The 10,992-nt window shown below is 30.6% G+C and overlaps 1 protein-coding gene across 1 annotated transcript; it reads left to right on the forward strand.

Annotated features, from left to right (window-relative positions):
• Window positions 1-203: 203 nt before the first annotated feature.
• LOC141717006 (uncharacterized) lies at window positions 204-3,186 on the forward strand. The gene is made up of 5 exons (XM_074519135.1): window positions 204-335; window positions 420-549; window positions 658-761; window positions 2,736-2,867; window positions 2,965-3,186. The coding sequence occupies exons 1-5, from the start codon at window positions 333-335 to the stop codon at window positions 2,989-2,991; spliced, it is 396 nt and encodes a 131-aa protein (XP_074375236.1). The 5' UTR covers window positions 204-332; the 3' UTR covers window positions 2,992-3,186.
• Window positions 3,187-10,992: the final 7,806 nt, after the last annotated feature.

Raw genomic sequence — 10,992 nt, forward strand, 5'->3', positions numbered from 1 at the left:
TTCACCAAAATGATGAAACATTTGATTCGTAACATTTTACCTAAATCATGAACTGAACCTTGATAGGGCTATCATTTAGACATTTTTTTATCTGTGTAAAAATTAGAAAAAATAATAAAAAACTGCATTCTACTTCTTTTATTTTAAAACTTTATTTTATATGAGTATAATTGTAAGTTACTGCCGACGTCGTTTTACAGCGGGCCCTTTGTCTATTAAAAGTTGGTACAAGTATATTCTTAAACCCTGGGTAATGTGGAGCTTAACAAAAACCCTAGCAGAGGCAGCAGCAGCAGCAGCCACTTTCTCTTGCAACATCGCAACTTCACACAATGGTACTAGTACACTTTTCTTCTCATCTTTGCTTTTTATTGATTCTTGTACGTATTAATTGTATTTATATGTTAAAAACAATGCAGACGGCAGCAGGAGTAGAAACAGTGAACCCAAAAGCATACCCTTTAGCTGATGCACAGCTCACCATTACAATTCTTGATCTCGTTCAACAAGCTGCTAATTACAAACAGCTTAAAAAGGGTGCTAATGAAGGTCCCCCCCCTCTTCTTACTTTTTCTTATTTATTTCCAATAAATTTATGCCTAATATCTTTTGTTTCCATTTTAAATATAAAACATTTTTTGTTGGGTATTGTTACAGCTACTAAGACCCTGAATAGAGGAATATCTGAGTTTGTGGTTATGGCCGCCGATACCGAGCCCCTCGAGATTCTTCTTCATCTTCCTCTCCTTGCAGAAGATAAGGTATTTGCTATGCTTTATTATTTGTACAATTTGATTTTCCTTTTTACTGTTTTCGTATTCAATTGGCTAGTAATGTGATTGATATAATAGTTCATTTTTTAAATTTTAACATATATTGCAATCAGCATATTCTTTCAACCTATTGGATTGATGCGTTTTTCATGACATTACTTTCATATGACTATCTATTTTAATGGCGTGCTTAAAGAATTGTAAATATGAAAATAAGAGGAGATTCATGTGGATAATTATATGTAATGGAGTTGTTAGTTTGTACAAAACCAATTGTTTTTATTTATGTTTTTTGTATTAATTTCTCTATTAATGTGGGTATACAAGTAAAAAAAATTGAAGAACATTTATTAGAATCAGAAGATTCTATATGGTTTACTTTATACAGTTGGTATCCATTTGGTTACTAGGGATGGCAATTTTGGGTCTTGGATCAGATTCATGTTGGGTTGACCTAACCCAGTTCAATTTTAGATGGACCCAAGCCCGATCTGCTATATACCCGAAGAAACTACCCGTTGGTCTTGACTAATTTATGGATTGTCCCAGCTTTCTTATTTAATGGACCCAAACTATTACAATTTGACCCTCATTGATGTTTTATACAAACAGATGGTGTGACAGCAACATCGCATTTTGATACCAAACGACACAAATGCAATAGAAGATTTAGCAAAATATGAGAATACAAACACACGCACAAGCATATAAGTTTTGAGTATGCTCTCAGTCCAATCAATCACCACAAGCGTGAATGTACAAAAACGAGTGTGCGCGCACTCTCACACACACATATGTATAGATAAGATACTGTGATAAAATTTGTTGAAATTAGATTGAATAGTTGATGATGATTATTAGAAGTTGATATTAGAGACTTGGAGATTGAAATTAATAGAGTTAAAGAATAAGAATATAGAGGGAAGAGGCAGATAATAAAAGAAGAAAAAGACAGGCGAGGTGACAAAAGATATAATAATAGATATGTGTGGCAGAACAGAAGCAGTGTTCACAGATGTTGGGTTGGACTCTGGGTTGAGGCCGTTGGGCTTTGCAATACCACTAAAAAATGACCGGCGTTAGGTACTTGTGGAGCATGACTTGTAGTAGTGGTATACATTTACATAATATACTTAATTTCCGGATGTGTTCGGGTGTTTAAGGTTGACCCGGAAATGACTTGATTTTTTGGGGATATTTTTTGGGTAACCCTAACTTGACCGGAAGTTGAAAGATGTGTTTGGGTATCTCAGGTTGACTCAAAACTGACCTGATTTTTCGGGGATATTTTTGGGTAACCTGACCTCGACCTGAAACTGATTAAACTCGGTCCTACTTTCGTATTTTTTTGTGTCCAGTTTCACAGTCATGTTGGATTTTGTGACCCCTATTGATTACATTACTTTCAAGTATCTATTTTTGTTTATGTTACATATAGAGATGTGTAAATATAAAATTACAAAGAATTTTATGTCTATAGTTATTCCTTAATATGATATACTAATTTACATGGGTAACTCAAAATGATTTTGTAACTCTTGATAATATTATTAATACCTCTTCTACAGAAGGTTATCTTAATAGGACAGAGGTTAGTATTTATTCTGCTTGGTATGTTGCTAGTATTAAATTTAGTGTAACGTCGAAAATTTGGGCAGAATACCTCCTACTTCTCCATATTTCTTGGAACTTTAATGAATCTTTATATAAATCTGCTATCCGACCTTACCATCCTCTTTACTGATGCTTGTTATTAGTTCTCATTATTTAACCAGTGTAAGCCAATAGAAGACAGAGCTGCATAATATGTAAATCCTTATAATTAGGCACTACAATTTTTAGTTATTATAGAATCATGATTAGGATTTTTTGTAGATTGCTTGGTACAATGTGATTAAGAACAACTTCTTTACTGTGGTATAATTACAGCAGCGTATTGATGCTATCATAACATTATTGCAGAATGTGCCCTATGTATTTGTCCCGTCAAAGCAGGCACTTGGGCGAGCTTGTGGAGTCACGAGACCTGTAATTTCATGTTCCGTGACGAGCAACGAGGGAAGCCAGCTAAAATCTCAAATACAACAACTTAAGGTTTATTCATTTACATATTCGTAGTTTGCACTTTGCAGAGGCATTAACGTGAATTTTTTAATCATATTAGGTTTAATTTTTATCCTTGTGTCCGCAGGATGCCATTGAGAAGCTCTTAATCTAGGAATTCAGTTGGGGCATATTCAGTGTAAGGGGAGCCTTGATTTGCTGACTGCATATCATTTGATGTTTTAGTTGATTAAGTTTTGCTATTACCAATGACAATTTAGTACCGTTTTGTTGCAAAATTGAAGTTCTGATGCATTTGTATTTGACTCTTTAAAAGGATCAATCACATGCCGTTGTTTTGATTGCTTTAGTGCTTAGGTGTCTGCGCCTAATGAAATTGAAATTCCTTTTCTTATTCCAACCAGTCTAGCCTTTTAAGCCATGATTCTTGTATCTCAGGAGGAATCTACCGGAATTTTCCCACCCTCTCAAAATGTTGTCTGAACAGAGAACTAGATACTTTTAGGGGGTTTGTCGTGATAAGTTGTCAAAGGCTGATACTGTTATGATGATACTATTTAACGAGAACATATCACATAAAACCGGGGATACTGGATAGGCAATTAAAATTCCACAGCTTTGTTATCAGTAAGTTCTAGTAGCATTATAGACAAATATAAGATGTGCATTAATTCATAAGATACTAGTAAGACGGCGCTATAAGAATCAAAGCCCCTTGATCTAGTAATATTTCCCCAACTTATTTTACGAGAAGGATTTTGCTCTAGTGGTAATCACTAGCTCCCTTTATAAAATGGATGTGGAGTTTTTGAAGAATGGATGTGAGTGTGTTTGATTGATAACATTAACAGTAAAAGAAAATTAAAGAGGCACCATGGGAGGCAAACTTGGCACAAAATTAGAAGTACATTTCGCTGATTTTTTTACGAGATGTGAAAGGTTTAAAGGGTGGTACGCGGGTACGTTTAATTAGTAAAGAAATAAAGGGAATATTTAGAAAAAATAAATAAAAATAAAGGGAAAATAAAGGGGCATTATATAAGCCACTCAAATGTTACAAAATCCTTACCTACATGAGTAGGCTGCATGTTTAAATAATATGTAAAAATATTTAACATTCCAATCTTATATCCCTTTATTAAAAAAGTAGAGAATTATATTTGATTAACCATATTTATTAAACCTAAAAATCCTTTATTAGGTATAATTTTGCATATCCATAAATATAGACAACCATATTGGATATCAAAACTCTTAAACTAAAATTTTAAATATTCGTGACAATCAATCATTTAAGCCATGTAGTCAACTATTTTACATAAATATTAGTATGGGAGATATTCTAAGAGGCAAACTTGGAAAAACATTATAGCATGTTCGACAACCTCTTTTTTAGGCTCTTACCTCAAAACATTCAAAACAAGAGTGAAAATATAACTCAAACGTACTCTTATTAAGCAAATCCAGCAACTTCATTATATAAGAGCAAGTCCAACGACCTGTTAACTCAATCCTCAAATTTAATATTAAAAATTAGTTCTTAGCGAATTAAGACTTGAATAAGGATGTTTATCTTCAACAATACTATTTATACTTGTTCCTTATTTAATATTTTATTATTAAAAGTACATCATATTAATTATAATTTAACATTTAAGAGAGAGAAAGGGATAATGAGACCTTAATATATTATAAATTAATAGTTAGAAGATCCTTAAAAGGACGAGTCAGATACTTAAAAATAAGAAATAAGAGTAGATTTTTAACTTTTTAAGGAATCATTAACAGACTGTTGGAGCCCAAATTTTGTTCAAAATCCTTACAATCAAAGTTGGTCATATAAGTCTGACGGACTTCTCTAAGCTATCAAGTTCAATTATAAAGAATTTAACACAAAATGACACTTCAACTGTATCTTAGTGGTTCTCTAAATCAGTAATACATGACCATCACTCCTTACATTTAAAGAACTACTAGTACTCTCTTATATCACTTTTATCTATCAATTTATCTAATTTCTTTTTACTTTTTTCTCTCTTCCTTCTCATTTTGGTTCATAAGTTTTTATTAAAAGTAAGTTCTATTTAGTCCCCTATTTTTATTTTATTGGAGTTCATGTATGTTCCGCAAATATAATATAGCTTAAAATATTGTAAGTTATATTATTTTTCGAATGATATTCTACAAAAATTACTATTATATTGAAAATTTTGCAGATTGCGTACATTTGCAAGTAAAACATTGCAAAACATATTATTTTACAAAACATACTTAGTTTGCTGAACAAAAATGTTGATGTTGCAAAACATATATATTGTACTTGTAAATATATGAGATTTGCATGATTTTATTGAAATAATGATATTTGTGAAATATGTTTTGCAAGATAACACGTTTTATAATATATTTTAGTTGCATAATATAAATGAACTTCGAGGACATAGAACTTTACTCTTTTTATTAGTATAGTAATAATAAGGAATGAGAATTGTGATCATTGTTGAAGTTGAAATTTAAAATTATATCCTAAATTACTAAGAGTTAATATTTTATATTATTTATAAGGAGACTCCTAGCACATTGTTGCACTTACTCTAATAGCCTCTTATTTTTTTTAATTTTCGGGAGTCCCAACTAACTCTTAACTTATATTTTATAATAAAATAATCTTTTCACTTTATTTTTATACTTTTCTTCTTTTGTTATTTAGTAACTTTAATAGACTTTTAATTATAAATTTGTAAATAAGAAGTGAGTTAAAAAGTTAGTGGATTAAGAGCATTTCCTCTCTTAAGACAATCTTCAAATATATTATAAAATGTTCTACTCTTAACCACTTAATGTAGATTCACCTCCAACAACACTCTTTATATCCACTTTTTAAATAATATTTTAATATTAAAATATCTTTATTTAATAGGAGTACAATACAAAGTGGAGAGGGAAAGAGGGTGGTTGAATTATTTTATAATAAAATATAAGTTAAGAGTAAATGATTGGCTCTTAAAAAGAGGAGAGATATGAGACTCTTAAAATTTTAAAAAGTCTCTGAGAATCTTTTGAAGCTCTAATTTTGAGAATAATCTTTATTTTTCCACTTAATAGCTTATTTAAAAAGTTTGTTGAAAATACTCTAAGACTGGATTGAAAATGCATGTAAAAGTACTCTGAAAAATGAAGCCGGTTCAAATTTAAAACACTACTTCGTGCACGACTTGAAACAAAAAGATATGTAGACAACACCAGCCTTTTAACTAGACCCTGACAATTCGTTCGTGTCGTATACTTTCGTGTAGTATATTTTCATATTTCGTGTATTCGAATATCAAACACAAAACCAACATATTTAGGATTCGTATATTTTCTTGTTCGTGTCGTTTTATGTCGTATTTTTCGTGTAAAATCGAATATTATATAAATTAAAATAAATAAATAAAAATATAAGCTTTTTAGGTAAATTTTTATGAAATATATTAAAAATATATATTTAGATCACATTTATATACATAATATAAAATTAAGTAATTATTATAAAAATAAATATACATATATTTATTATAAATATACATATATTTATTATAAATATTAATATTTAATTATAATATTTATTTATATCGTATATTTCGTGGCCACAACACCCATAATTTCTGGCTTCAGAATGATTTTTACAAACAACACGCCTTGGAGCAACACCAATGTTGTATTAAGATAGGTGTTATCATTGTTCTAATTTAAATCATCAAAAAAAAGTTTTTATGCTAAAATAACAACTTATCTCTAATACATAATTCTAAATATATCCACATTTGCTTAATATCTGGCTAACTTGTCAACTATTTTTACACATTTATGCCTGCAAATTTTATTTTCATATTCCCTTTTTAAAAAAAAAAGAAATAGATGATGTGATAAATATAACACAATACAATAATTGCTCTTTATATAGCATAAATTATAACATTGCTATTTTGAACACAATATTTAACACCATTAAAATATAAAATCTTAATTTTTGTGATATATTTAGATAGACGAACATGTCCCATCATATATTATATCTATAATACCACAACCTAAAATTTGTTAATCCAGTGAACTAAAACAATAGACTGTTAATTGAAAATCCAAGAACTCTGAACTAGTAGATAAGTTGAATCCACAAATTCAAAAAACTTAGTAATATAGATGGGTATTTTGTGTTAAGTTAAATTTGATTCCTCAAAAGTTACAAACATAACGTATGGAACAAAGATCATGTGAGTGGACAATAACACTTTATTTGGCAGAGCAACTCGAGCGCTTAGTTTAATATGTTGTTACAGAAATCATTGTTTGTTCTTATGCAATATAGAGATTAGAGAACCGTCAAAACACAGGTCAATATAGAATAGCTTCAGGGACATGTTTATTCTGCACATCGACTTGATCATTAAAGATAATCTAACACTAATGCGTTGATTAAATAGTGTCTCCTGCTCTGTTCAAGTAACCTGACCTGCTGTGTCTCTTCTACAGATGCCCTAAATTACCCTGGACAACTTTTCTTTCCTTTCACATGGCACATGATGGATCTGAAACTTGGATTTTTAAGATTTGAATCCAATATATATCGAACCAAACATTGTAAATACACACTTTGGTTTTTTAGAATTACGGTTTCGAACTTAAAATGATGAGATTTTAGTTAACAACCCCTACAGAAAGTAACATGGAAAACATACCAGAAGGCACTATGTACAAAGTAGTAAACCCTATTAACTAGTTCATACTGCTAATTTTAGCCACTGTCATGCTTGTACAAACTTTAAAGTTAAATATACTGATAAACTAGTTATCTAACGCTACAAGAAAATTGCACTGCAACATCTATGACCCTCTCTCTATCTCATATTTAGTCGATTTAATGTTATTGATCGGTTATAAATTTATTAGAAATAATAGTGACATGAATGCTGGAACTAATTACTTTATAACTAATCACTATTTATTGATTATTAATATTATTTATGACCGATTTTGGTGGTCAATCATATTTGTCAGTTATAAATTATCTTTTCTGACAATCATCCGTTGATTGAAAATGATTTTTTCAAAAATATCCACTTTTCTTATAATAGAAAGGAGTAACTAGTTAACTGATTATACTCCAAATAATGAAAATAGAAGTATGTTTAAACTTTATATATTTCCTTTATATTAGTGTGTTCGGTTGGGTTTAGTTTTATTTTCATGATAGCAGTGACACCAATCCGAAACCAAAAAAAGAAGTTTTTATTCAGTCTGATGTTATTTTGGTCCAATTTAATGTATGCAACTTTCTACTATTTCAAAGGTTGGCGAGGGTTTGTGGTTTGATATTGCGATTTGGGATCAAAATCTTTAAGCTAAGACAGATTCTTAACTTTAAGGATATGAATATCGAATATTCCAAGTAATGCTTGAATGGGTGTTTATTTTTATAAACACGAAAATAGACCTTCTGATAACTTAGTTTATTATAACCATGCAATCATATTCCACACGTAAACTGGGTGCAAGGTATTTGAATATAATTGCCGCTTTGAAATCAAGGATCTATTCCTCCATTTAAAAGCTCTAAATATCCCAGTTCTGAAAGCTGGGGTGAGGCTACCCATTGTGCTTTGTCAAATCAAGTTTGTGGTGTCAGGTAGATCTGCACCTTATATTTCACTTTTTTCTAATTTTTTTTTTCATTTTAATGAAAATTATAATTTTAACTAAGAACTATTGGCTTAATATTTTTTTTCACGCATTTGTTCAATTTGTTAATAACATATCATGACCTCTTATTAACTAATTGTCTTACCTATAAACAAATAAGGATGAACTCGGAAACATGACCAAGGTTAAAAGAAAATAAGTAAATTACATATGAATATTCTTATAAATACAAAGAATTTGTGTTTATATTTGCGGAATTAATATTAAATAAAAATTCTAAATTATAAAACTTCAGATAATTTGTCCAGTACACCCTCAGTTTTGTTTTCAACCAAAATGTACAATAATGTTGCGCAATTAGGGTAGGAAATCTAATTTAATACTACTACTTTTAGAAAGAAAAGAAAAAAGTAGTCTATGTTGAATTGGAGAGAAGTCATGTCATGGAGTATTAAATTATCAATTACCCCTGCACTTCAAGCTACTCCTAAGTTTTTTTTTTGGCCGACGAGGTATTAGAAAGTTTGTTTATTAGAATTTGAGTTATTTCCGATTTTTTAAGTTAAAAATAAATATTTATATAATTAATCATAAGTTTCTTAAAATTATAAAAATAGTTAAATGTCGGAAAGTAGTAGGATACTACATATTTTTGAAACTTATTTTACTGTTTAAGTTTTATTTTTTGATAAAAATTTGTATAGTCATGTATAGAGTTTATAAATTTATGAATAAATAACTTTCATCAAACATTTACAAAATTTTAATAATTGAAAATTACGTGTTATGAAAATTTAATAAAATTAAGTTAAAATTAAAATTTGTTGTCCCTGTAGTTGGATCTCAAATGCACTTAGATTTAAGATATGATAAAATAAATAAAGATTTCAGGTGCACTGAGCAACCATAATGGAAGAATGTGGTAGAATAAAGTTACTGAGATGTATATTGCCGATTAGCTGAGGTTCAGGAAATATCAATGATACTTTAGAAAACATAACTTTTGTTTTTTGGCGTATTATCAAGAGATTAACATGCACATTACTATCCTGATCATGGTAATTAAGATAACAAAAATAATTAGGAAAATTAGATTTGAAATTTGATTGCCACAAGGGGTATATCCATCTTTTTCTCTAGTTGGAACTCTTGTTCATCATGCATGCCTCAGATATTTTACATGTTACCGATTGCATAATGCATAAATTGCTTCCGGAAAATTATATATGTTACCGATTGCATTATGTACATGTGCAGGAGAAATTGTACATGTTAGATACTGCAATATGCATGTGTCCTATTAGCATTAGGGATGGCTATAAAAATATGTATGCACTCACCAAGAACGGATGAACTTGATCACACTATAAACTAAGAGCATCCAAGTGATTAAGATGTAATAGGCATCGTCTCCACTCATTAGATTCCATAATTTAAAATTTTATATTAGATTTTCTCTGGTAATGGACGATGATTCAAAAAAAGAAAGAAAGAAAGAATATAATCCCACAGAGGTGACCTGCATTGTAGCAATGAGCAGTACCTGGTCTTGGGCAACTATGCCAGCAAGCATATTTTCGGGGAATAAGGCAACCCTAGAGATGTAAAACTTGTACAAGTTCAAAGTATTAGCATATCTTCTGGACAACAATGGTGTGGATTATGTCTTTTGTGGCATTCTACATCTTTAATGCATTACATTACAAGAACAAAAGCTGAATTAGAGAGGGGGGAGCGGAGGGAGGATTGGTGACCGGTTCACTCCTGATTTTAGACTTGGATAACATATATGTTACTAGAACTGCAGTAAATGTCATAATTCATAACAGGAATATGGGAAATTAAATATACAAAACATGTGATCTCGCGGAATCACCCTGACAGACTTTACAGATAGGTGCAGGTTGGCCTTGACTAACACTTGTTTAATGATTCTATCATCTGGACTCTTACTTATCAGAAAAATGACTGTCTATTTCTAGGTAGTTGGTACAGTTTCTCTTCGATATCATTGAAGTATATATCTGGATTCCCTAATGGTGCCTTGATATATCAAGCCAAGCTAAACAGTTTTGTTGTACCCTCTAGTCTATTTTAGGAGAGTGGAAGAGGGGGGGAGGGGAGGTTAAAGATGTTTCTTGTGGGGCTGCAAAAGCACTGCAAATAGAAGTATACGGTGTACTACTGGCTTCCTACCTCCATAATCCATTTACACCATACAACAGATGGCAACGAGTTGCTGTTTCCAAATCAAGATTTGTCATTTATAGCCTCTGTTTCGAAATCAACATCAAATAACTAGTGGAGACAAAAAAAATTAAACAAAATTTGACTGAAACGTTGAGTAATGCAGTAGGCTTGGTCTCGACACAACAAGCAGTGATCTGTCACCATATCAACTAGTGGAGACACTGTATAATATTAACATTTGCCTATATAAGGGAACACCTTCCTAGGTGTACAAGTATAAGTA

The sequence above is a fragment of the Apium graveolens genome, chromosome 4 (genome assembly GCF_009905375.1).
Source record: "Apium graveolens cultivar Ventura chromosome 4, ASM990537v1, whole genome shotgun sequence".
NCBI classification, from domain to species: Eukaryota; Viridiplantae; Streptophyta; class Magnoliopsida; order Apiales; family Apiaceae; genus Apium; species Apium graveolens.

Bases quoted from the DNA above. Each gene is read 5' to 3' on its own strand.
- LOC141717006 (XM_074519135.1), top strand. The intron at 550-657 runs GTCCCCCCCCTC...GTATTGTTACAG, and splicing joins TAAAAAGGGTGCTAATGAAG to CTACTAAGACCCTGAATAGA. The intron at 762-2,735 runs GTATTTGCTATG...ACATTATTGCAG, and splicing joins CTCTCCTTGCAGAAGATAAG to AATGTGCCCTATGTATTTGT.